The following is a 27642-nucleotide window of genomic DNA, read 5'->3' as shown; positions in this document are numbered from 1 at the left end:
TGTAAGGGACTTTGTGTGGGAGCTCCTGAGTTGCTGTATTCAAGGTGGGGCTGGATGCTGTGGGCTGCGTGGTGATGCACTGCGAGTAGGGAAGACTCATGGGTGAACATGTTTTTTCTCTTGTTTGTTCTTTCTCACCCTCATTTAAACCATTCAGTGAACCAGATCTAATGCTCCACCAGGTCCAAGGTGGAAGTAAGTAGCTGCTTTGGCCTCTCTGACTCAGCAGGCACAGGAGCCAAGAGCTGGCAGGAGCTGCTTCCTTGCAGCACGTCAGCTCCTGCAGCCGAGCAGTGATGGCTCCTTCCTGACGGAGAGGCCCCGTGGAAATGGCAAGGTGAAATCTGCTGTCATCTGAACTTTCCCTCCAGTGTCACTAGGATACTGCCAGGGGTGTAGAACAGTCCTACCGTGCTCAGTGCCAGCCCAGCTGGAGCTGGCACTTCAATATGAGAATACCCTTCTTACTTTGCTTCTTGTGCCTCTACCAGCAGTGTCTGAGCATCCTCCGTTTTTACGTTTCCCTTATTGTTCAGGTGGTACTCTTCACAGTGGTTCATAATGCTCTTGATTTTGCCAAGCATTCTTGTGAGCTCTTGTGGAGTCAGGGAAAGGTTTATTTGCAGAACATAATTTGCCACCTTCTCAATGTCTTCTGGAGGCGCACTCTCATCTGCAACAGAAATGGAGCTGAGAGCATCCTGAAGTGTCTCTTTCCTCCCAGTGCAATGTAAATGGTCATTATGGCTGCCTACCCTTTGAGTTATGTGGGAGAATAAAGCTGACGGGCACAGCAGGGGGGTAAGAGAATTATCTCCAACATTTTGTAATTTAATATTATGCTTCCAGGTACTGCTGTTAGTGTTGTCAGAACTGGCTAAAATGAGGATTTGAACCCACTTTGAACTGAGTTATTGAAATTCTGTTGTAGAACCGAGCCCATGGAAGGTTTTAAATCAGTGCCCAGCACAGCTAGATGTGTCACAGCCCATTTCTCCCTTGGCCCACAGATCAAAGAGGTGCTGGCAAGACTGGGGTGTGAATGGAGCTTTCCAAGCTGGTCAGTGGGTGTAATCCCTTCCCTGGAGTTGCCACAATATTGAGAAAGTGGCTCCTTCCCTGGTTAATGAGAAAGGCTAAGCTGCAGAGGGAACCTGGGTCAGACTTGGATAGAATGGGAATTTACAATAAAAAAAACCCTATATTTTGACAATTCCCATTGCAAATGAATGAGCTTGTCCTAGCTCTTTGCTAAGAGGCACAGGCACACACAGAGCAGTCAACACCTCCTGAATTCTCCTCATGGGTTCTGTTTTCTGTTCACTTCCATTTATAGACAAGACCTTGTGTGATAAACAGTTGAAACATAGTTAATGTTTGTGCTAATGCTCCAGAGCTACTCTGCAACAATTAAATAGAAGATATTTAGTGTGCAAACAGTAGTTCATTCCTGAGAGGTATTTTCTGTAGAAATATATTCTTGCAAAATCACCATTCACATCAGTGTAGAGTACAGAAGATTTAATGTAACTTTATGCATCTCAGCTGTTACTGTTCTTAAACTTCAATTAACAAAACAAAGATTTGAAAAAATCTTTTTGTAATTGTTAGTAAATGCTGTATGTCTACTAAGAAACATAAAAGAGCTAAAGGTGGAATTTTCAGTTGCTATCATATAAGACTCTGAGAATATTAAGGAATTAAATGGACTTAAATCTTCCAATTCAATAAAATAATTTAAATGTTCCTGAACAAAAGGAGTTCTCTGTCATCTGCCCCCGCACACACTTGGATATAGAAGTATGAATGCCAAAGGGCTGCCAACATGCAATCCATAGACATTTATGAGGTCAGAGATTCAAGAGATTAAAAAAATCCTGCCACATTTGAACCTCTTTGATGTGCATCTGGTAAAAAAACTTAGGGTCCATTTCTTACAGCATTTTTTGGCAATCATGTGGGTGGAATATTTTTAGGGTATATATGGTTATTTTGTTACTTTTGTTATGAGAGCTGTGAAGTTCTACCAGAATCCTTTGATTCCTCGAGTTACAGCTTTACGGAGACGACGGAGCGGTATTGTCCTAATTCCCACGCTCCCTATGGAGAGCCTCTATTTATGGGCCTGGAGGAAGGGGGTGGAATAACAATTTGAGAATTCGTTGGACATGCCTGGCCATTATAAATTGTATGAAATTATCTTAGTAGTCCTTTACTCAGATAAACCAGGAACAGAGGGAATTCAAATTGAGCAATAATAATAATAAAAGATAATCAGAACGTAAGAGATCTATTGTAAAGTGAATATGAAGTACTGTCACCTGGGAGAAGGAAGCACTGGAAAAAAGGGATTGAAAAAGGTCACACAGATCAGGAGGTGGACAAGAAATTTCATGTGTATACAGCTACATAATTTTCTGGCTATCTATTATGCTATACTATATTGTAATATATATATAAAAAATGAGTCAAAAAGAACATTGCATATTTACCTAATAAGAAGTATTTCACTTTTTGGATGAACTCCTTAGTGATCTCTCCATCAACCTCAATTTGATTCCTGGCTGTCTCCAGTTGCCCAGTTAATTGTGAGCCTTTCAGTTTGCCGTCTTCTGCCATTTTTCTAATGCTTTCAATCTAGAAATATTATTAAAAATAGCAGTGCCATTTTCTGGAGGTTATCTGTCATTGCTTGGCAAGTTGAGTTCTGACACAAAAGTAATTTTGATCCAAGCCTCAGCTGTAATCACTTGATGTGGCTTTGAAAAGCAGTAGGAGCCCCCATTGGGGAACTCCAGAAGCTGCTACATCTTGCCCTTCATCTGGCCTCAAAAAAAGCCTAAATCAAGCATTTTTTTCTCTCTGCAGCCACTGCTAAACCACAGCCCCCTTCTGTTTCCAAAAGAAAGTGCTGAGTTGTTACAGTACTGCAGCATGTCAGTGATCAGAATCAGATCTGAGGAGATGTGATCAGATTCAGATCTGATTGTAGAAAACTTAACATCATTTGTCATTTCATATTGGACTTGCTGTTGAAAAAAACACTTAAAGAGGATACAAACAAGGAAGGTACAGTTCAAGTTCAAGTCTTTAAAAGTTACATTTTGCCATTAAATTAGTATTCTTGATAATTTAAGTGAGAGCTTTAGATTAATCATCAAATTCCAACAATATTTTGCTTTGCTAGGGGCTTTGCCTTAAGGAAAGGCACGGGTACTGCCTCTCTGTGGTCTGCAGAGGAAAGAGATTCGGTCATTCTCCATGCAACAAGAAAAATGGTGATGTTTTTACTTCTGAATATTCTCAAAATAGTTCACTCATATTTTCACGGAGCTGCCTGAGGTTTGTGAGCACCAGAGGCAACGTCCCAGCAGTCTGGCACTCCCCACGTCAGCAGATGCCTTTTGCTGCTGCCCCTCCGTGTCCTGGGGCCCCAGGCCTGTGTCCTGATTGCTCATTTCTGAACTCACTGGCTGTGATGCCCTGTCGTGTGCATTTTAAAAAGAGGAAATGGATGCCCAGGCACCCTGCAGGGACAGGACAAAGCCACAGCAGAATGTCATTTCTGTTGGAAAATGTGTTTGGCCTATAACTGTAACAGGCATCATGTCTGACTGTTAGTAAGAATGAACTCTTTACTGGTGTTTGGGGATTTGTCTTTTTTATTTCCTTGGCACATGTTGCATTGGCCACACTTTGCTTGAATTATTTTTCACTGCTACTGTGCAATACAGTTGACTAATTGATGCCTTCCTAAGCAGCATTGGGGACAGAAAAGCTTCATCTTGAAATTATTTACAAAAGTTATTTAATGGCAAACATAAGAGTAATATGAAGTTGTATAAATAGAGCTTAATGCTATGCACAGCAGTAATCCCATTGCAGTAAGCATGTCAGGCTACTGACAAATGGTGCCCTTTGAATCTTTCCCAATAAAAATATAGATAATACTAGCCTGAAGCCACCAATTTCCATAGATACAGGGCACCATGACCTGTGAGATCTTGGCAGCTGTGAGAAAGAAGAAGAAGACATAGCTAGAGCCACAGTCTCTTTGGGGAGCTGGCACCTAATAATCCCAGTACTGAACCATGATAGGTCTGTGATATAGGGACAGGCTCCATCATTATATCACTGCTCTTTGTCCAAAGAGCAAATGAGTTTTTGTAGGTTTGTGACATCCCAAATCTCATCCTCCATCCATTTCACTGAACAAATGTAGGTTCAATATACAGCACCTGATTCTCAGGTTCTTGTAGCTGAGTAGTTGAGTTATTTAGCAACATAGCAGTCTCCTCAGCTTTCTTGAATGCCTCAGTGGAAAGAGGAAGAGCTCCACTGCAGTTTAGGCCACCACACTGCCTGAGCCCAAGACCGTCCTGGCACAAAGCTCCCCGGCAGGCTGCTGTGACACAGGGCTGGTCTCCTGGCACACCACAGATCTGCAACGAGGAAGATGCTTATGTCAGTACTCCTCTGGGGGCCTGAGATAAATTCCTGAGGGAAGGAAGATGTTTGACATCATATCAACATTAACATAGGATGGGATTTTCCCTAAGACACAGTGGTCTGGTCTCTCTAAAGATGGGTGTCACTGTCAGTCACAGGTCCCTTTCCCCTGATTTGAAGGACACAATGGCAGCCCAAGGCCCTGAGCATCCTTTCAGGACTCATTTGTTAGGCTCCACATGTTGCACTGACCCTTGCTTCACCCTTCTTTGGCAAAATGGGTGAAACCATCCTCTGGCCATATCCAGCCCATGGGTCAATGGTTTCTTCTAAAGGATCCAGATCACCTCTCACACAACATGTTACCGTGTTTAGCTCTCCATATGGTTTGACACAGATGTTAAGATTAAAGGCTTAGATGGATGAGCTCTTCCAGATCTGTCAGGACTGGCTGAAGGTACTATCAGGTACTATCAGTTGCTGCCCTGCAGAAGAAGAGAAATCCCCTCCTTTCCCATAGGTGATGCAAAGGATATGTGAGCACTCCCCATCCACTTCAGAGCAAAGTTGCTCTGCTTAGCTTAAGTTATTCACAGAGGAGGTTTGGGTTAATCTTTCTGAAATAACATTGATGTCCTCTTGAGACTAGAGAGTGCTTAAACAGTTCCTTGTGCTGGGTCTGCCCTGGGAACAATGGCTTCCAGAAGGTAGCTGAATAACTACAGCTGAGAATTGCAGCTGTTTCAGACGTGACTGCATGGCTGTGCCAGGGAAGTGTCATTTTCCATATTTAAAAATGCACGTAAGCACACTTTCTAAAGTAAAACTTACTACAACATGAAAAAAGAGGTTTTTCTTTAGATCCCATTCAAAATCCACAGTGCCTACCTTTTCGTTCAAGTTTTGGATGTCAGGGCTTTTGATCATTTTGAGCTGTTGCAGCACATTACTTGCTTTTAAGACCTCATAGTCCAACATAGCGAGCATGTGGCTCCTGGTGTACTCTGAGAATCTTAGAAAAGGGGTTGTACCCCTGGTCCTCTGTTCTGCCAGCAATGATACTTCAAAGTGTTTCCTAATGTTGCTGATGGCCTCTGTAACAAGAGTAATAGGGTTTAGTACTAGCTGCATTTTGGTTGCATTTAGTTCATGTATTTACTTGAATTCTGGACTATTGGTGAGTGACAGGTGATTCAGTTTGTTGTCACTGGTGTTTCATTTGGGACAGCAGTGAGGGACAAGAACTGTCATTTCCTTAGCCAAGCTTTTTAATCCTTTACTCATCCAATGCCAAATAGGAATAGTTATCAATGCTCATAAAACCTGCTAAACTATATGAATATATGGTGGATCCTATGTCATTTGTCAGAGTCCAAGGTGTGTGAGAAGCCAATGGAATAGACAGAAGTATGGAGATCCCATTAATGACACAAACTGCTACTGCTCTGCATTCATCAGTAGCTCATGCATTGCTGCCATTGTTGATTTGATAAAAGCTCCTGTCATTTATGCTGTTTTGAAGTTTAGACAGGAGAACTGTTTCTGCCAATTGTTAAACTTATGAAGTGATCAGCTCCCTCACTGAGAGTCAGGAAAGCATTTGTCCTTTCTGTTCGGCATAGCACCCAAGAGTTAAATGGTCTGCTAAACTGAGTCCAAAATTTAGAATACAAATGGGAATATATGAGGGGTTTTTTGGCTCTGGAAAATCCAATTTCAGGACTGATGTGATAAAAAAAAAGTATTTCCATAATAAGCTCATAGGCCAGGCAAAAAATACTTTCTAGCAAGAGTCTTGTTTGCTTAGTAAAAGCTTTTCCTTAAGTAGACTCAAAAGGGTTGGAGAATATTACACTTTTTGCAGATTAATAGCCTGAGGAAAGGACTCAAGCCTTTTGCAAAACACATAATTTACATCTGCTGGTGCTGTTGAGGCTTCCCAGATCCCCAGAGAATCCAAATTTGTCCCCAGATTCCTAGGTAGAAATATGTGCAGAGCCAGAAGTGGTTTGTCGGCAGTGAAAAAGCTGGTAAGCCACTCCATTACTGGTTGAAGTCAATGACAAGACACTGATCAAGTCCTGTGTGCTTTGATTCAGTCTCTAAAGCCCTTGGTCCTGCTTTGACTGAAGCTGAACAATGTTTAGTTATCTTGTGGAATCAGGCCTATTTGTTTATCTTGTAATTCTTGGAAACAATATACAGTTTAAAGTTAGCTTCTAATACAAAATACCTGGCAAGAGACTGCTGTAACTCCGTATCTAAGCCAGAGACTGTTTTTGTGCCATAATTCCATTGGAGGAATATTTTACAGTGATTCAGCTCTCCATTAAGTGGCCCAAATGCATTTTCCACGTTTGATTTGTGATGGAGCTGTCGAGCTTCCAAGTTCCTTTACGTTAAACACAGTGTCTTAACCCAGGCTTGATTTACAGCCTAGGAAGCTGCTCTCACTGCATTACCATACCACAGTGGCTGCAAAGCCAGGGGCCAAGGCTGGAAAGCCATAACTTAACAAGATCTCATAAACTGCAAACATTCTTTTAAGGACACTTGTGTCTTGGTTTTTTCAGTGGTTTTTAATTCATCATTAGATATTGACATTTCCAGGTCAGCTAACTAGCCTGGAAGGAAAACTCTGAGTCCCGATCCTCTGCAAAGAGAGGTAGGTAGGACCCCATTCCATATGTGTGCCTAGGGCACAAGTGCCATATGTGCCCCAGATGGTATACATGGCTATACCCTGCTCTACCCCAGCAAAAAAGAGAGAGGAAAAAGCAGATAGAGCCGTATGTAAGATGTTCTTCTGGTCCCAAAAGGAAAGTGGAATGAAGGAGCCAGTCTCTCTCCCAGGTATCAGAGAAACCGGTTATCTTGAGGGGAATGCTATTTTTATGCTATTAGATGGATGGTAGCAGGACCAATGAATATTTGTGGCCCTGATAGGAAATTCAGCCTAAATTCAAGGTCTTCCCCTCCCCACACCCCCATGTGCTTTTTATAGGGCTGTTTATCTGTCTCCAGAGGCCAAAGATGAAGTGGGTTTGGAATGTGACCAGAGAGCACCATGGATGCTTCAGCTGCGCATCCACTGACCTCCCTGGGATTTATTGTTTCTTTGACTTTCTGTCTTTCTCAGAGTCTACACGAGGATGAGTTGGATTGGGAAGCGGAGCCTGGGAGAGCTGTGCTGACTGCTCGCACAGGGACCTGAGCGGAAGAGCTGTCCCCGGGGGCTCTGCCAAGTACAACAGGGCACGGGAGCCCTAAATCTTAGTTAATCCCTCTTTTACCCTATTCCTTTCCCTCTGCTTTGTATTCTGTTGACTTTTCCTTTTTTTTTTTTTTTTTTCAATCTTGTCTAGACCAATCTTTTTCTTGCCTGAATGAAACACAGAGGAACTGTAAATGGGATTGCATTGCCTGCAGCTTGTGTCTTCAGTGGTGGGCATCCTGTCTTCTGGGGGTTCATATTGTGGCAGCCATCTCTCTGGAGAGTATCCTGCTGACCATCTCCTGCCATTGTGGGTGATCCAGCATCTGATAGAGATCCCTGACTGATACATCCCTGTCTTTCTCCAGAAACCAGTCTGGGACATTGTCATTACAGCTATTAACAGCTGATGGATACTATACTTAGCTCAAGCACAGACAGTGTAATTCTTTCAGAAATGCCAGGGAACTCAGTTCTGCCTTCACATTTTTTGATGATGGAGAGCTAGTTCTGTACCACATAAAGTTATGTATTTTCCCATGGGAACACTAAGAAGTTGCACTATGACACTCTGCTTTAATTAAACAAACCATTGCTGGACTACATTCTCTAAATATTGCTAAGAGCAAGAGGAGTCAAAAGTGGTGGAAAAATCCTTTGCTGTTCTACTGCATGGTCTGTGAGTCTGTACTGTAAGAGTGGGTGACTTTTATATCCCGATGGCATTACGTTCGGATTCGTGAGACTTCTGACTGATGGGACCCTGGCACATGCATCTGAAATTTGGGATGCTAGAAATCACAGCGTTTTAAGATAAAAGAAAATTTGGAAAGTCATTATAAAATGTTTTTAGTGTTTACATTTTTGTGCTACCATAGGAAGTTAAATCTAGGGATCTTTGAAAAGTTGTATGGTTCAGTGATGAGAAAAACATTCTGAAATTTTGTGGAAAATGTTCAATTCATTGCTGGCTTACCTTTGAAGTTCAAGTACTGAAAACTTTGATGCAGATGTACTTTCTGTTGTAGAAGTTCATACACTAAGTCAGCTTCTTCTCCAATATCTTCTAAGTTCTTGTTAAGGTCAGGAAACTCATATGGCAAACTGTGAAGGAGATCCATTTGTGCAACCTTTTGTCTGAAAGGAAAACGGCAGTTATGCAGAAGTTAGACTGGATTGTTCTTAAACTAGAACTGAGTTACACAATATTTTAGAGGGCAAGAGATACATTTCTAAATGAGCAGAAACATTTACTTTAATGGCTTATTAAGAAAACTTTTAGGATGAATTGGAAAATTCCAGCATTTAAGTATCTGTCGGGGGGGATAGAAATATATTAAGGATTATTTTTTCACAGATCTATTGAAAACAGTGACTTTGTAGTCCAGCATCTGTGTGCTGATCAGAAGTGGGACTTAATGTATAGAGATGGCTGGTGGAGTCTGGGAAAAACTGTTTCTCAGCCAAAGAATTTTTTCAGGAGCAGCTTAGCCCTTACTGAAGGTAGCCCTGAAACTCCCTGATGCCGGAGAAGGCCTCCAGTGAAAGGACAGGATGTCTCAAAATTTGCTCAATTTCAGAAATGGCATCTTCAAAGGCCTTGAAGCGCATGTCGCAGCTGTGCATTCGTCCTCCTTTATCTTCCAGCTTTGCAGCAAACCTCATCAACCCCTGAACGGTCTGAGCAAGGGCAGCAATTTCAGTGTCCCACTGGTCAAAACAAAGGTGACACTGACGGCAAGAGGGAAAGTCTTTCTCAAAGCCCCGGCCGCACTGGTCGCAGAAGCGGCCGGTGACCCCCGCACGGCAGCTACACGCGCCGGTGGCCTTGTCACACGGGGGCTGGCGGGTTCCCTCGGGGTTACACTCACACGCTGCAAGAAAGGGACAGCAAGTTACACCCAGTTGTTCCTTTTCTGTGAGATTAATGCATGCAAAAGGTATAGTTGTGCATTTCAAGATAATAAAAGCAAACCAGTGTTTGAGTTAGAGCAAAGTGGACTGCACAGCTGATGGCTCTTCTTCAGCTCTAACTTCCATCGTAACCATAGAAGTAACAATAGAGGTAAATAATATAAACACTTTTGTCCATCTCATACATGCAAACATATATTTTTCTAGGTGTATGTCCCACCTCGCCTGTGAAGATAAAAGGTAAGCATTTATTTTGAGGCAGTTTCTAATCCAGTTGTCCCCAGTTAATAATACTTACAAATGCAATGCATCTGGGGATTGCCAAAGTAGTTTTCCTCACATTCATCACAACGTCTTCCACTGTAGCCTGGCTTACATGGACACTGGCCTGTAAACTGTAAAGACAGTAAGGATTTAATAACTTCTGGCAGAGCCATGTGGCTGGATATACATTATTTACTGTGCTTCTTTTTCTCCTTGTGACTTATAGCTGTATGACGACTGCAGCAACACTGCTTGCCCACAGTCTTTGAACACCATGGTTTATATAGCATTGGCCCACCTTTCCCATCTTCCTGCTTAAAGTTGTGAAAATAAAATGTACTTTGAGAGGTGGCTTTACTTTACTAATCTGAAAGATTTTGTATCTTCCAGTCTACAGATGCTCTTTGAGAACTCAACCTCTATTATCTGAGATGATTCTTTTGCTTTGCAAAACAGACTAATTTTTTATTTTTGCTAGATCAAAGTACTCATCTTAACATTTCAACTTTAAACTACATGAAAACCTCAAGGGTATATTATGCACATTGCCCTAGAAAAATTATTTTGTAATTCAGCTATTAAATTAAACTGCTGGGAATTACTGCTCCAAAAACTGCTATAGCTCAGAAAAGCAGTAGCAGCTCTTTGAGATCAAGAGCTAAATTTGCTAAAAAAAAAAACAGTAAATCCACTAAATAAACTGGAACAAACAGAGAGTATATTGAAAGGAAAATGTGCACATACACCAGCAAGACCTTGGGATAAGCTCCTGGTGCTCTGAAGTCAATAGCAAAATTGCTGTTGACTCCATGGGATGACGATTTCACCTCTCTATTCTGAAATGCTGTTTTGTTTTTCCTACATTCTAGCCCTAAAAAATGCATGGGAATTAAATATGAGGAAAGGTGCTCTACCAGTCTGATAGATGAGGCATGATTAATGTAATGGTCCCAGCTGCTATTTTATGAAAATAAACACTTAAAAAATACTCATAAGACTCTTGAGTCCAAGCCTGGATATCCTTCTTCTGTATATGTATATTTATGAGACAGTTTTTTCCCATGTGATACCTTTTTACAAAGTGTTTCTAAGATCCACTTGACAAAGAAACAACAAGCAAAGAGAAATTTCTTACCAGCAAAGCCACAATATCGGAACAGGGCGTTTGATAAAATGACTTACAGTGGGATTGTGCCAACCACAAACTTCTAAAGAATTTTTGTTTTCAGGGAGTTTGACAAAAGACTACTCTTGTTTACAAGAGGGACCTCACTGTGCCATGTCAAAACACCACCACCCTCGTTCCTGGAAAGCAGAGTAATTTTCTTGCCTGGTTGCACTGGTTGCTTTGTGAGTTTTTTGGATCACAGCCACAGGTCTGACATCCTTTTCCGCTAGCCAGGTCCCAGTAGCCAGAGACACATTGGTCACATGTGGCACCCACCACATTGGGCAGGCAAGGGCAAGCTCCCGTGGCTGGGTCACAGAGGCAGGCTGTGTCCCCCTCCGGGCACATGGCAGGGACAACACCTGCCTGATTGCACCTGCACCCTGGAAAAAGAAGGACAATTACTACAGCAGACGGTAATAGGGACAGCTGATGGACAGTCAGAGCTGTACATAAAGCCCATGCTGTAGGTTTACTTTAGTGACCTTGAACACATGCTCAATCTCATACCTCTCTTTCTGTAACATTATATATTGCTTTGAGAAAACTTACTGCGAATGTTCAGTAGAGGCACAAAATATGAAAATGCAGTGAATTTTGAATCTTATTAGAATGAAATGTTAAATACGCCGAGTGAGGGGAATCTGATTTACAGTAGGCACTATCCACTGTGGGAATCCCTAGTAAGCCAAGCAAGATAAGAAGCCTTCCTTGTGAGAAGCCAAAAGTGCTCGCTTAACCATTTCTAACAGACATTGTCCAAGAATGAACAAGGGATGGGCTTGGACTGTATTTTAGAGATTCCCAGAAAAAGTTTCCTGAAAATGCCTATAATTGTCTGGTGCATAAAAATTAGACCCTTAATCAGGCACTTTTGTGAAAATAGTTTTTGAGAAACATTGAGAAGAAGCTTATGCCTTGCTTTTCCTTACACTTGTGCCTTTCTGTTAAAACTGCTGAGTTACTGACAGTGTTCTCATGGAGTCTTATAAATTGCCTGAACAGTCTCATTCTAGCCACTTAATGAAAACAACTGCTAAGGCAGGGAGCTCAGTAAGGGATCATCTGGTTAGCTGAGCATTGCTTAGTTGGCATCAGCCAGCAACATGGATAAACAATTATCTTTTATTCCTTTACTTTTGATTCCTTCCTGAATGAGCTGAATGCATATTTATTTTGCTAACAGGGAGTACTGCTTTCATTTCACAAATGAGCATTTCCTAGGAGTGATATTCAGTATGCGATTTAGTGAAACTTGGATAACATAGAATTTAATAGATGTCACATTAAGTTATTTGTATCACTCATATATTTATATGTGGTATATAGAGAAATATATTTGGTATTCTTATATTTTGCTCTATTCATCTGCTTCAGTTTTGTTGTCCTTCCAAGGGCTAGCTTCTCCCTTCTTTTAAAAAAACCTTTTCTTGGTAGGAACACACAGTTGCAGTGCTGTTACTTACTTTGACAGTTTTGATTGAGAGCTGAGCCAAAATAACCTGGTTTGCAGAACTGGCAGTTTGCTCCATGGGTATTATGTAAACACTTGATGCATTCCCCTGTGACCCTGTTACAAGACTCCGGGTCTGTCAAATCAATGTTACTATTGCAGGGACATGGTGCACAGTCAAGCCCAGGGCTGTTTGGGTTTTTATAGAACCCAGTAGCACACTCATCACACTGATTGCCTGTCAGAGAGGAAAGTAAAAATATTGATGGGAATTCCAGTAATTTCCAGTAGTACTGTTAAAAGATTCAGGCTGTCCAAATGCACATTTACAGTGAAAAATGTCCACCTGTTTGAGACTGTTGCCCTTTAATCCCTATGATCAGTTTAAAGTACAGCTTCCACATCAAAATCTGATGGAAACTCACTCTCCTCATCCCAGGTTGTTTCTACCAAGGAAGTCCTTTCAGAAGGACTAAATAGGTGCCCCCTCACACAACACCTCCAAACATATTTTTCCAGCTAAGTGCATTTAATGACATTAGTCATGGCTGGCCACATTTACAGGATTTTCCTTGGTCCTTCCCTCCCACAGCAGCATTGGAGGGCAGGGTGTGCCCAGGAGTTCAAACGAGCTCTGGGATGCTCTGCCCTTGCCTGCTGGCATTGCAACTACTTCTGCAAGCCATCTCAGTGCATGTCCTGATTGGGGTGCTACCCCTCTGCATCTCAGAAACTTTTCTGGACAGGCTGATGTTTCTGGAACCCCATCCACCAGCTCACCCTCAACCAAGGACTCTGTTCCTTCCCTGTGGTCCTCAGGACCAGAGCCTTTCACAATCTGAAAAGTGAGCCTGCTGCCACAGAGGTGACCAAGAGCCTTGCTGGAAAGGAGCAGGAGGAAGAAAGTCCAGAACTGAGGATTGTGGTGGTTTGTGAGGACAGAAGTCCCCTGGCCAAGTACCAACAAGTGTCATTTTGGCCCTACAAAAATTACTAAAGCAAAACTGCTCTTGACTTGTAAAGGAAGCTTGCCTAAGTAAAGATGACAGCATTGGTTTAGTTTTTGGTAGTGTTTCCCATTAAGGCTTGCTCCCATCATGGAAGATCTTTCTAATGCCCAGGGGGAGGGAAATATCTTCAACTTTCCCTTCAGGAATTCAAGCTATGTCAACAGAATCTTAGGAAGTGAGGCATCAGTTTGCTGCAAAAATATCTGCATTTGAGACAGCTGAGAATAGAAACTTCATTTCCAAAGTGACCATTTGAACGATGAAACAGTCACTTTGGGGCAAAATGTCAAAGACTGATTCCTCTACATGGAGAAAGATTTTATCTGATTAGGAAATCTTATCCATTCTTTTTGATGCCCTGTTTTTTATGATTTGGGCTTCCAATGCTTCTTTTTCAGAGGTAATGAGCAACTGCATTTCTCCCCCCTCTCCTCACCAGATTTATGTAATGCCCCTGGAAAGGAGGAAGTTTCCAAAGCGTGCCATCAGATTATTTAATGGCTTCACTGTATTCACTTAAGTGAATCCCTTTTTCAAATACTAATTGCACAACTCCCATTCTTCCTAGTCAGGACTTTCCCACATGATTTCAGTAAATTTGCATGTTAACTTTCTTAGCCTTTTTATTACCATTACCTAACTTGTCATTTCTGAACACATGATGGGCAGAGGACGGTCATTTTCTCTCTTACATTAATTTGAATAAAATCAGAACCAATCTGTATTTTGCTTTGTACCTGCATGTCCCTCGAGACAATTGCAGACTAGTTGTGCAGACTGGGAGTCCCGGTGACAGGAATGTGCAAAATACCTATTGCTTGTAGGTACCCCTGGGCACATGCATGGGCGGCAGGGTTCTCCTTCCAGAGGGTTTCCATAATAGCCATCCATGCACCTGTCAAAGCAGTCAACATAAAGCAGTACAAATTGTCAAGCGTTCCTTTCAGTCCATGCAGGTGAATCAATTTATATGCATACATACTTATAGGTATATATATTTATATGTATATATATTTAATTAACATTCCAGGTCATTGTAATGCTATCTCCATTAATGCTATCTCCATTAAGCTTCAAAGGTGTTCTAAAATGGAAAATCAGAGCTGCATTCCCAAAATCTGGAGCAAAAATAAAAAGACACATGTTTTCTTTTCAAGGAATATTTATGAAGACTTTCACCTACTCTGGAACAATTTCAGTCTAAATGATTATGATATGACATATCACACATGCTCTACATAGGCAGCTAAAAGCTGCCAGATAAAAACTCCGTGTATTCATCTATCACTACATATATTCATCCATTTCCATACAGACACACACACTGACTGGTTGGCATGACAGTAGAAAGTGCTGGCAGAGGCAAAAAAATCAATGATTCATTAAGAGCACTCAGAGAATATTGCATATTTTAGATGCAATATGTATTGAGCCATGCTCTGTCTGACATGTTCTGCAAACCTGGGGTAATGGCTGTTTCAAAGTGGTGGTGGCTGTGCTGTTACCAGACCAGTTTTTGGGGTTTTTGGGGCTCCCTGGGGGCTCAGCCACCTGCCCACCTTCGCTGCCTCTGCCTCCATGTCCCAACCCCCTGTGGTTTTGCAGCTGCGGCAACGCAGCGGCTTCTGAAGCATCTGCAGTCTTTGATCTGCTTTACTATGGCAAATGGGAACACAATTCACCATATGCATACGAGCCAGGCTGAAAGACTTGGCTGTTTGATTATCCTCACCCTGGGGTCTGAAGCTCCTGCAGAGGCACAGGGCAACAAGTATTTCAGTCCATTTTAAATCTATTTGCCACCTACAAGCACAGTAGCCAAAGGCTGTATTATCTAAAAGCACTGCAAGAAAAGCTCAATAGGTTTCACAGGGAAATCCTCTTAGAAGTGAATGGCGAGGTACAATCCATCCAAACTAAACTAAATTAATTAATTTTTGATGTCCATGTTCAACTCTGATACTGCTGACAGCATATAGAATAAAAAAGAGGAGAACTATTCTGAATGGAGCTGGAACATGTGGGAAAAGTAATTTGCTGGTCATATGGAACTAATACGGCCAGCAAACAGGGCATATTTATTTAAGCTCTTCAGAGATAACTGCAGGTATTAAATTGAGTATTCAGGATGAGGTTAGCCTCTTGTTTGATGGTTAACCTCTTGGCTAACCTCATGCTGAATTTTAAATTTAAAAGCTGGCAATTTGAGAGATGTCAGAAGCTTTGTGCATGTCTTCAAGCACATGGTGCTATGGCACTCAACTCTCAATTGCCTTCTTGCAGGGAGCCTGCTGCAATGCTGTGTGCATGCCATGCCTGCAGTCCGCCCACAGGCACTGCATGCACAGTCCCATGTGCATTTGCCAAACAAATAGGTACCTGACGTACAGCAGCTAGGCCCAGTTTAATCCTGGCTTTGGTATATGTTTCCTGTTAAGGCCATTGATGCATTTGTAGGTCCCCAGCTACAGAGGCATTTCGGAGAGCACCAATGTTTGGGTGAGCTTTGCAGTGCTGCCCATCAGGTTACCTTTCACAGTGGTTCCCAGCCGTAAACCCACGGCAGTCCAGGCACACTCCGGTCAGAGGGTCACAAAGCTCCGCATTGCCATTACAAGGGCAAGGACGGCAGTGGGGAAATCCGAAATACCCAGGCAGACATCGGCTGCAGCGCTGGCCATCCACCTCCCGGCGGCAGGAGCACTGCCCCGTCACCTGGTCACACAGCATGCTCAGGGAGCCTTGTGGGTGGCACTCGCATGCTGGAAAACACCAAAGGCAAAGCTGTGTCCTGAACGTATTCCCACCGACATGCCTCATCCCTGACACTGCTCAAAGGCAGTCAAGAAGCAGGGATGGAAAACTCGTTATTCATGGAAACATCTTTTATATTGCTTCACACATAATCCTGGATTCAAAGCCCTAAAAAGTTTGAGTATGCATGAAGAACCAAGATAGTGGTCCTGGTGCTGGCTGCCAAGTACTCACCATAGCAGCCATGGAAGCCGAAGCCGTAGCTGCCCGCAGAGCAGGTGTCACAGCAGCGTCCCACGACATTGGCTTTGCACTGACACTGGCCCCCCAGTTTACTGCAGTTGGCATTCAGCGACCCCTGGGGATTGCACTTACAGGCTGCCAAGGGGAAAGAGAACCAAAACAGGCTTGGGTATCAAGGAGTGTGACTGTTCTCATCAACTTGCAGGTTTCACACTTTAAAATAGGAAGGAAAGAGCTTGATTATTCTTATCAGGGGTTCACTAACCACTGATGGCCATGGCTTGGATTGTTTGATGGTGTAGCATCAATGGTGATGGTATATTAGGCACCAGCATAAGTCTTGGTGTTGCAGTTGCCACATTCAAGGCACTGCCTTCAGCACACATTTGGGATAGGACAGAAAGGGCATAGCAAGATCCAAAACAGAGAAATCCTGAAGTCTAGAAGGGTTTGATATAAACCTACCTTTAGCTGCATCACTGGACATAACCTTCAAGCTGTACTCAGACAGTCTGCATCTGTGTAGTGTTGATTTCTTTCTGGACATCTTGGACTAACTTATTGAGTGAAGATGCTCTGATCACTCACAGAGGATGTTTGTCCAGGATGCTCTATAAAGCACCAGAAAACTAAAGTGCCATGTTTTACTAGGAAATCTCACCACTTTGGGAATTGGGCTAAGGAGGAGTTAGCACAGTCCAAGCCTAAATGAGGGGGGTCTGAGGCTGCACAGCCATGACCTCATCACCTGATATGAGAGTGAAGCATTGACCCTTCTAAAACTGCCCAAATCAAGCAGATGCTATCACTTCAAAGGCATTGCTGAAAGGCTCTCTGAAAGTAGGTGGCCATTGAAGTTGTCCAGGAAGACCCCTCCTGTTAATGGAAGTGCAGGGAAGTTCCATTTCTCTGGACCCAACACCTGGGAGATTTCCTTAGCCGCTAAGCCCAGCTACCCTTTCTATGGGGGTCCAGGAAGCCTGGGAGCTTCACACCCCACCTGCCACTGCCCTCTTGCTGGAACACCACCAAGTTTTCTTGGTGAATATTCTTCCAGTACATCAGCTTGTGTGCCATCATACCAAGGCATTCAGCTGGCCTGCAGCATCCAGGGAGAGGGCTTAAAAACTTCCCTGACCTTTTACAGCAGCCAGAAAAGCAGGAATTTTACTGCCTTGGCCATATGGTAAAGTCTCATCTTGATTCAATGCTCTTCAGAAAACACACAAGCACTGCCATGGTCCCTGTTGCTCTGCTCCACAAAGCTCACCAGGTGTGATAAACTCCAAGAATCATGCCACCAAAAGATGTTTGCAGCCCGCTCAGGGTTCAGCGAGATGTGTATCCACACATAACACGTGCTGATCTGCTTCACTCACCTACACCACCATGGGCTGAGAGTTCATCAGTCAACATAACCTACAAACTCAAGGGAAAACCAGCAACTGTCCCAAAGAGCTGCCTGTGCAGGCTGGTCCTTACCGACGGCGCCGTTGTGAATCCGGGCTGACATGCTCACTATGAGCCGTGCACACGCTTCAGGCAGGACGTGAGGTCCGACTTCGGATGCAATTTCAATGCAGTGATACTTCTGGTACTCATCTAAATCCTTTTCACTGCATAAGTTCTCCACGGAGCTGATTCTGGGAATAAGTCCAAGCTTTGGCATTAAGAGGGAAAAGAAAATATTTTTGCTTAGATATATTGAAAACCAAAATTTCCCACATTCTCTTAATGTGCTTTGCATTGCAAGGACAGAGGCCCAGAGCACCATGTTTCCAAATATGCTGTTGTGCCACTCTGTCATAAAAATTCATATTTATTCTGAAGGTCTAGACATTCCCTGAGTTCTTCTAATAAAAGAGACTGTATATAAAAACATAAAATTATAATAAAACCTCAGATATATGCTCAGATCTGGTTTTGCTTCTAAGATGGGCTGTGGTAGTGACTCCAAAAGCAGTATCTGGCCAAAATTTTTACTTGTATTACTGTGATAGAGGAAAATAAGTTGAAGGTTCCATGTCCAATTATGGCCAGCCCTTGTCAGATCCCGTTCTATGGAAGCAATTAGAAAAATGGACCTAAAAATAATTTTCTCAAGAGAAGGACCCAAAACTAACACCCAGTTCCTGACTTGATGGAAACTTGGGAAATATCTGGACCTGATTCCTGTGAAGTACACAACTAATTTTACTTTTCCAATCTTTAAAAATATCCACGATCCAGACAAATTAGAGAGATTTTAAAAAACATAAGTAATGAAGAGCTGTATGAATTTGTATCCCTAACCACAGCATCTTGTCAGCATATGTGGAAGGTGTTCATAATAGATCAGCAACAGATAGGGACACATACTCTGACTATTAACATATGCAACAAGTATGACTTGATGAACTATTATGGTATTGCTCCATGAAAATTAAACCAGATACAGTTCTGTCTTTCTGTACAAAAACATGCAAACACAGTGACAATGGAGGTAAGCAGAAGCTGAATTTCTATTGGAAAACACCATAAATTATTTTAAAATATTTTTAATAAGTCTGTGTAAAAAAAAAATCACAGTGGTACAAACACAACCTCAAGGGACTTTTGACAGAACTACTCACTGAGTCAATCAAGATGTATGATTTTGCCCTTGTGTCAGAGGCAGAGGCCTGAGAAAAATACACATCCACAGAATATTCTCTTCCCGGCTCCAGACAGACTGGAGTTTGCAGAATTGCAATCCTGTTCAGCAGAAATGAAGCACAATTATAGCCAGCAGTCAGGACAAGGCAAGTCTATGGGATGCTCTGAGCATTCCCTTCGCTCTGTGCCTGCATCCTAATGCCTGCAGCCTGGGCAAGCCCTGCTGCTGTGAGGAGCACAGCCAGCCCCATGCTTGCAGGCTTTGGAAAGCTGCATGACTTCTGCCAAATGATTCACCATGCACAATTTAAACCTGGGGAGATTAAACTGAAAAGGGCAGGTTTTACTACTTCAAGCAAAGGGGGTTGCAACTCACTGTTCATATTCATCCTTTCTTGCCCCTGTTTAAACAAGACATCGGTCACATCCTCTTGACTCCTCTCTATTCTTTACATAGGTCCAAGCTGAAAAGCTGTTTTTTAGAAATAGTATCGTATATATAGTCAGTATTTCCCTTCTATACTGAGGTAGCTGCAGTTGGATCTTCACCAAAGCAATGACTAAGGCCAGCAACATCTCAGGTTGCTCTCCTTGGTTGGGCAGACTTTTGCCAGACTGAGGACTGGGACATCAGTCTCTTCCTTAGAGCCTACATGGTACTGTGGTGTGACAGCAACAGAAGAGGCCACACGTGTTTCTGATATTCCCACTTTCCCACACATTTGTTGCTCTACAGTGCTTTAGTAAACGATATATACACAGAAAATACACAGGCAAAAGGACAGGAACAGTCAGACCTCTTTGTAGCTGGGAGAGGTAACACATGTGGCTCCTGTGAAAGGATCTTGTTTTTGCAGCGTTGACCTGACAAGGTACCAGTAGGCTGGATGGCAACACTTGCTAGCCAATCTTCCAAGGACTATAAACAAAAGACAAAAATTACGGTAATTTTTTTGTATCTGAGAAACCTGCTTTCTCTTTGTCAGGGTTAATGAAAGCCATCTGAATGATCGCACACGGCAGTGACACAACAGATTTTTCTCTTTATTCTTTACAGCACTAAAAATAAATGTTATTTGAGAGAAATGCATTGTATTTGCAATGGCCAATTGAAAAGCAGAGATGGAAATGGGACCTCAGCTGGTTCAAATGAAAAGAGCTCTGTTAAAGTCATTGGAGTTGTTTCCTTTCTTAGCACAGTGTTATTCTGGAAATATTCTTCATTAGCTGCCTCCTCACATATCTAATAAGGAATAACAAACATAAAAGAGTGTATAACATATGTATTTAAAACTCAACTCTTCAATCCTTGGAAGAAAAAAGCTACATCAAACCAGCCCACTGGCAATTGTTCCCATGTTTTAAGACACTGGGAGTTTTGTTTGCCTCAGAGTGACAGTCAGAGAACAGAACACAATAGACAGAGGGATAATCTCGAGTGGTGGGACTGTCCCAGAGATTTGCAAAGCAAAAGAGTAAGGCACAGACAAAAGCTGGTACCAATAAAACACTTGCCTGTGTTTTTGAAGACATGGGTGTGGACTTGGTTTTAACCAGATTTGGATTAACAAATTTCCCTAGACATGTCTTCATCATTGAGAAATCTTCTCCAGGCAAAAAATAGTAATTTGGCTATTTTCCTACAATTTTCACACATCTCAGAGCCCAGATAGTGCAACTGGGAAGCTGGATGCCTGCAAAAGCCCTGGATAAATATCTACTCAGATCACTTCTGCCTGTGCACATTTTCCTGCCCAAAAAACACCAGCTAGAAATACAGGGTGCCCATCTAACAGGAACTGCATTTTCCATGTGTTTGATTTGTGAGCAAAAGTCCAGTCTAAGCAAAGGTGCCAAAAGAGAAACATTCAGAACATGAAATCTTGGCTGATGCTTAGAAAACACTTGTAGGGCTGATTTTTCACATTTCAGTGGAAAAGGATGAGGATCAGTGGAGCACATGTTATTTGGTTGGTAAGGCAACTTGTTACTTGGTGAAAAGGCAAGTCATTTTAGTTTTAAATATAAAGAATAGGACAAGTTGCTCATTCTATTAGTGATAAAACAGACCCTGCATCTATCAAAACATCACAAGACATGCAAGACGTCACAGATACCTCAGGCTCATAACGAATTGTGATATCAAAGTCCATAGCAAAGGGAACATTGTTGATGGCAAATCTCAGCCCAGCTCCACTGGGAACGCGGGCAAAGCCAGGTCCTGTCCATGTCACAGACCGACCAGCGCTGGGCTGCCTGAAAACCACTGCCAAAACAGAGTCCTGTCCAAACTGCATCACACCCTGCAAAGACACACCGACATTTTCAACGACCTGCTCAGTCAAATTACAAAGAAACAAACTCATAAAAAAGAAAGGAAATATTTTTGCCACACTGTTTACTTATTTTGGCCATGAGTTAATCTCATTTTCTGAACAAGTTCGGGATCGCCAATCTAAGAACTCTCCCATACGTAGGATGTTTAGGGTCACATGTCAAGAAAAGCTTCCTATGGCTTTGCAACAACAGCAATGAGAAGGACTAGAATCCATCAGTCTCTGAATATTTCGCTTCTCCAAACATTCACATTGCAAACCTTTCATACGTGGCTGGACTCTTCATTATAAAAAACAATTACCTTTCATGGGGACTCTTCTCTTCTAAAAATTCATTGAATCTGAGCCTACAATGTCACTGGGCAGTGTAAACCAGTCACTGTGAATCATAAAATGTCTGGCCCAACTGTGTAGCAAAAAAATCGACCTAATTTGTGTCAGAATTATAATGTCTAAGACTGCAAATCCCTCGTGCTCAGGCATTTCCTTGCCCTTTGTCACAAAATAAAATTGTATTATTTGATGTAAACTTAAGTAACTACTCAAGTACCAATTTACCTGTTCCAGTCCAGATTTTCTTACAGTTCGTTTCTTGTTCCTGTTTAACACAATCTTTCCATTTTCAATAATGAACTCATAGCCTTGCTTCTGCAAGTAGATGTCACACCTTGGAAGAGTGCTTGGCTGAACCTGTGAATAATGAGAGAGGAGCAGCACTGTCTCAACAACGTTGAAGGGTAGGTAAGCAACCAAATGAAAATCCACATTCTTAAAACAGGCTCTATTCTCTACAGGGTGAAACTCTAAACTATGGCCCAGCATTTGCCAGAAAACCTTTTCCCTCACTCCCTTAAAATTAACTTCCACTTTCTCTCATAAACTATGCCTCAGACATCTGTTTTCCATTTAATTATTGGACTGCAGGATGATTACTGGTTGTGATTATAGCTAAATATTTGTGGATGTGACCTGCAAATAAACATTTTTTGTTATTTGTTCTCTATAGCTTCTGGACAACACGTCAGAGCAGAAATGTTAATAAAAGCATAGGCAGAGGAAGGGATGCATTCCAGGCTTGTACTCTGCATGGGGAACAACTACCCCCATGCTGAAGGGGAAACAATAAATAAAAATTAATTTTTCTAAAAACATTACAGATGGATGCCAAATTCTTGAGGAAATTGGGCTACAATCAGTGCCTTTATATAAGGCAGCAGGAATGAGTCCAGTGAAGCAGAGAGTAATTTGACTCTTCCCCTTTTGGAGATTCCCAGAAATATAACAGTTTATGATAACAGTTGGCAACTCAAACGCTTTCCTCTAATTTTAATAATTAAACTGTTTTCTCTAATTCATGCCAGACCAGCCGGCACTTGAGAAGCAGCAAGGGCAGCTTTGTAGGTCACAGCACGTTGTAGGTACTGTCCCTTTGTAACAGCCGCACTTATGGGATAATCATGTCCGTGAAAAACAAAGATGAACTGAGCATGGTCAAGGGACTTGCTCTGCATTTTCCTGCTAAAGAACCACTCCAGCTGCTCCCCAGGTAAGGGCTCTTCTTCTCAGCCTCAGCTCTTGTGCCACCACTGCATGGATCCCCTCTCAGTACGACACCTAAAAAGCCAACTACCTACCAAGGGTGCAGAGCCAGAAAGGAGTTTTGCATGCTCAGCTTCATAAATGTAATAATCCAGAGGTAAGAAGAAATAGCCTGGAGCTGGCTCGTTGCACTGGCGGCTCACGATGTTGGGAAGACACTTGCACTGACCATCCTTTGGTGAGCACCTACAGCAAAAGGGTAAAGGGAGGATGTCAGAGTGTGGCATAGCTGGGTCTTCACAGCACAAGGGCAGCTCAGATCCACCCTTGTTTCTGCATTGCCTCATTTCTCCCATTGCCGGATCACCTCTGTTATTAAACTTCTTCCTACCCCCCCCTCTGTTTCTGATGCTGGATTCATTCAGTGCTACTGTTCCATCACTTTGGAGACATGACATGTTTTGTCTTTCTCTGTCTGTTCCATACCTGAAGCACTGATTCTTTTATTTCCTGAGCATCTGTTACTATCTATTCCTGTATCCATTTCTTTTATCTCTTTCTGTAACTATCACTGTATCATGATTTTTAATCATCTGTCACTCACAATTATAGAGGCAGAACATGAGATTAGAAGGACCTTTGATTTGATGTGAATATGGAAGTTTCCATATATTTACAGTCATATTTAACACACTAAATTATTTATCTACTCACAAGGAGCTGCTCTACAGCATCAGACTATGTGCTCCTATGTCTGAAGTCTAACAGCAGTAGTGAAGACCCCTGCCCAACAGACTTCTGAAGTAACTCAACTGAAACCAAGCTTGCTTCTAAAATTATACATTTTGAACAGCAGCCAGAAAAAAAAAAATCTAGCATTTAAAGTAGATGCAGGAAACTAAGGTGAAAATGTCACCTCTAACTTACTTCTAATTTATACAAATATTAGGGTCTTTGGTTCTCTCAAGCCATGCGTTTTATATTTTATATTAAATACATCTTGACTCAAGTTGATTCAAAGTTGGCTTCAAAGGAAATACGTAAATCCCCTTATCACAAATAAATTTCCAAAATCCCAACATGACTTTACTCTGTTTGTATATGATGAAATTACATCTACAGGCTATTTTCCCATCTGTACCAAGACTGTATTAACCTAATCAGAAAATCTAGCCTAAGAGCTTATAAAAATTAAAACCAGGAAAGAACTAGAAGAACTTTAACTCACAAGTTATTCTGGGATCCACCAATATCACAGTCACATGGAGAACAGCCATTCAAGCTGTTGCCAAGACCCCAGTATCCTACCTGGGATACAAAGAAAGATTTTTTAATGACAAGTATTTAGATATGTAAAGCAAAACAGAACTCATTCTGCTGGATGAACAATGCTCTGGAGCACTACTGTGCTGCTGCCTGTGCTTGGCCATGGGAGATTGCTTTTCTTACCGGATAGCACAGTCACTGCATGAGACAGATATTTACCTATTTGTGCAAGCAAGTTCTCTGTAAACAGCAAAGATTTTGAGGACATGATTTTGCACTTCCTTTCCTCCCTGGGAGCGCTTCTCCCAGTCCAATTTGATTGCACAAATGTTTGTGAGCAGTGAAAAAGAACCAGATGTCAATGCAGAATGGTAGCATACAGTTGTAATATTATTTTGAAATTTGACTTATTGTTTAATTTTCTGGCAATTAATAGGTGTGAGGTGGGTGAGGAGACTTCCAAAACCACATGCAGAAGTAATAACAAAACCTTAATACGTACAAGGCATTTTTCACAGCGTTGCCCTGTGGTGAACCGCTGGCACAGGCACTCTCCTGTGGCAGGATCACAGATGGAGAAGGGCAAACTGCCAGAGGGATCACAGTTGCAGGCTGCAGGGACAGAAATGTGTGGTTACCTCTGCAGGCTCCAGTGACTGCCAGCAGCAGGACTGGCGTTTGCTTTAGATGTGGCATCAGCATGACAGGCAGTCTCCGTCCCCCAGACAGACACTCTACAGAAGTACATGCCCTGGCACCCTGCAGCCCACCGACTGCCCTTGGGAAATGGACCATTTCCTTTGGCAGGCCCCTCTCCAGGGGGAGCAGGGGCACTGGCAGAAAGCCCTGTGCAGTGGTTTGCTGTGTGCTTGTGCTGGTCTGCACAGTCGTTGTGTGTGGCTGAGGACCATGGTGTGGGCATAACGTGCTCACAAACCCACAGTGTGCCTGGGGAGGGGTGGGATGTGCTTTTCAGCAAGCCTCTCTAAGAGGAATGGCTGGCTGGAAGTTCTCATGGCAAGGCAGCAGCTTCTGCCATCTTGACACTGCACTGCAGAGTCCAAATATCCTAACAGTCCATCTGTGGCTTTTCATGGACCCTTCATAGAATTACAGAATCATAGAATGGTTTGGGTTGGAAGAGACCTTAAAGATCTTTTAATTCCAACCCCCCTGCCATGGGCAGGGACATATTCTACTAGACCAGGTTACATAGAGCCCCACCCACCCTTGTCTTGAATAATTCCAGAGATGGAGAGTTCACAAACTCTCTGGTCAACTGGTTCCAGTGCCTCACCACCTTCCCAGTAAAGATTTTCTTCCTAATATTTAAACTAAACCTACCCGCCTTCAGCTTAAGGTCATTTCTCCTTGTCCTGTCCCTACATGCCCTTGTGAATAGTCCTTCTCCAGCCTTCTTGTGAACCCCAGATCTGGAGGCAGTATTCCATGTGGATTAGAGCAGGAGAATCACCTCCCTCAACCTAATGGACACATTTCTTTTGATGCAGCCCACGATACATTTGGCTTTCTGGGCTGCAAATGCACATCGCTGAGTCATGTTGAGCTTTCCATCCACAAAAACCCCCAAGTCTTTCTCCCCAGGACTAGTCTCAATCCATTCTCCTCTTAGTCTGTATTTGTGCTTGGGATTGCTCTGACCTGCATGCACTTGGCCTTGTTGAACTTCATGAGATTATACTGATTTGGATGCTAAAATAATTTTCATGTGTTTATCTCCCTTTTCAATTAATTTGCATATTTAACAACCCTTCTATTAACAGCAGCCTGATCTATTACAGTATCCTATGCATTCTGAAAGTGATTTTGCATCTTTTCAGTTGCAGGAGCTGCCCCAGAAACACTACATGGCATTGACATTTAATTATAGTAGGCAACCGTGTATTCCGTGACTCAAGTAGTGCATCACTGTTGCATCTGTGCATTCAACTACCTTCATGTCTTAAAAATGGTTTGAAAAGAAGGATGAGAGAGGTGGTTTACATACGCTGGCAGCCCAGGGGGTCACTGCCACTCAGCCCATAGTAGTTTGCCCTGCACTTGTCGCAGCGAACACCCTCTACATTCTCCTTGCAAGGGCACCGGCCCGCCACCGTTCCCAGAGTGGGATCTGTGCGACTCTCGCAGGCGCCGTTGTGCAATGTACCTTCTGGGTCACAGTCACATGCTAGAGGAATGGTTAAGGGGATACATAAAAAAAGCACAGTTAGATGTAAGCATGAAAATGCAATTACAGAGTTGCTAGTAATCCTCCTTTGGTTCCTTAAGGACTTTTCATACCAATCAATTGCTACAATTAAATTACACTCAGAGCATTTTCCCCATCCTATGTTAATACTGAATTTAGCTCATCTTTCAGAAGTGCTTTCATCTCTGAAAGACTATATTTCTTGCATATGGCGGGTGTCCAGCAAAAGTTATTAATCCCCCCATCATTTTGCACCCCTTCTGCAGTACCTGAAGGCCCTAGAAGCAATATGACTACTGCAATTCATATTTATATTGATGTTGCTCAAGAAAGCTGATAGCTCTGCTGGATTCTAAGCTCAGCAATAAATTGGAATATGCAGCTCCTTTTACAATGGTGGTTTGAGGATAGTCATGCAGCTACTTTATAAGGCAGTTTGGATGTTGAAGGTTTGGTAACATTTTTACAACCATACGAACACTTAAGCATGGGGATGCCATAGGGTTCGGAGCAAAGAGAACCAGAACCAGGCTGTTTTGAGTCATTCTTACAGAAGCTAAAAAGGGACACTTACAGAGGCACGCCTGAGGGTCTGAAATGACTTTGAGTGGATCCTGGTAAAAGAAGCGTTTGCACTGGTCACAGTGTTGCCCGGTGGTGTTGTCCTGGCAGTCCTCACAAACCCCACCGCTGACCCCGCCACTGGCCTGGTACACGGCCATGTCAAAGTGGCATCTGCTGGAGTGGCCGTTGCAGTTACAACCTGAAACCAAGACAAACAGTGGGGTATTTCACACCATGACTCCCGTTGTGGTCTGGCCACCATTGCTGTCTACTGCTAACACAGGATTACTGGTTACTTGTATGATTTCAGTGCCCAACAAGATGATAGCTTCCCAAGCCTTGTGTGTTACAGCTGGGGGAGAGAACTGGGCCCTAAACTTGGAGAAGTCCCCATGTGGGTGAGTGTGTCTGATACGCAGCAGGGAACACTGCTCCACCAAAGAAAGCTCTAGCTGAATATTTGTTACAGATCCTAATACATTATTCTTGTACATCCCACTTTACTCATTGCGTTGGGCAGGGCACGTCTCCAGGATGAAGGACCACCGCCTCCCTAAGATCCTGCTTTATGGTGAACTTGCCACCGGCTGCCGCAAGAGAGGAGCCCCAAAGAGAAGATACATGG

General features: G+C 42.7%; 1 protein-coding gene across 1 annotated transcript in view; it reads right to left on the bottom strand.

Annotated features, from left to right (window-relative positions):
* The window catches only part of LAMB4 (laminin subunit beta 4), a 40406-nt gene that overhangs the window by 3511 nt on the left and 9253 nt on the right, over positions 1-27642 (bottom strand). The window contains exons 9-30 of the mRNA XM_025894632.2: positions 27028-27216; positions 26253-26432; positions 24747-24856; positions 24207-24286; positions 23074-23224; positions 21998-22129; positions 21221-21406; positions 19901-20022; positions 19082-19202; positions 17952-18129; positions 16461-16604; positions 16003-16234; positions 14210-14367; positions 12476-12700; positions 11172-11392; positions 9876-9972; positions 9162-9537; positions 8640-8800; positions 5338-5543; positions 4210-4442; positions 2493-2629; positions 469-673 (exon numbers count right to left, since the gene is read on the bottom strand). Of these exons, the coding sequence (XP_025750417.1) occupies positions 469-673; positions 2493-2629; positions 4210-4442; positions 5338-5543; positions 8640-8800; positions 9162-9537; positions 9876-9972; positions 11172-11392; positions 12476-12700; positions 14210-14367; positions 16003-16234; positions 16461-16604; positions 17952-18129; positions 19082-19202; positions 19901-20022; positions 21221-21406; positions 21998-22129; positions 23074-23224; positions 24207-24286; positions 24747-24856; positions 26253-26432; positions 27028-27216 (3844 nt within the window). The remainder of the gene's footprint in view (positions 1-468; positions 674-2492; positions 2630-4209; positions 4443-5337; positions 5544-8639; positions 8801-9161; positions 9538-9875; positions 9973-11171; positions 11393-12475; positions 12701-14209; positions 14368-16002; positions 16235-16460; positions 16605-17951; positions 18130-19081; positions 19203-19900; positions 20023-21220; positions 21407-21997; positions 22130-23073; positions 23225-24206; positions 24287-24746; positions 24857-26252; positions 26433-27027; positions 27217-27642) is intronic.

This window comes from Manacus vitellinus, unplaced genomic scaffold (genome assembly GCF_001715985.3).
Source record: "Manacus vitellinus isolate BGI_N305 unplaced genomic scaffold, ASM171598v3 scaffold_13_pilon, whole genome shotgun sequence".
Classification (NCBI taxonomy): Eukaryota; Metazoa; Chordata; class Aves; order Passeriformes; family Pipridae; genus Manacus; species Manacus vitellinus.
This window is presented reverse-complemented; position numbering and strand designations above follow the sequence as displayed.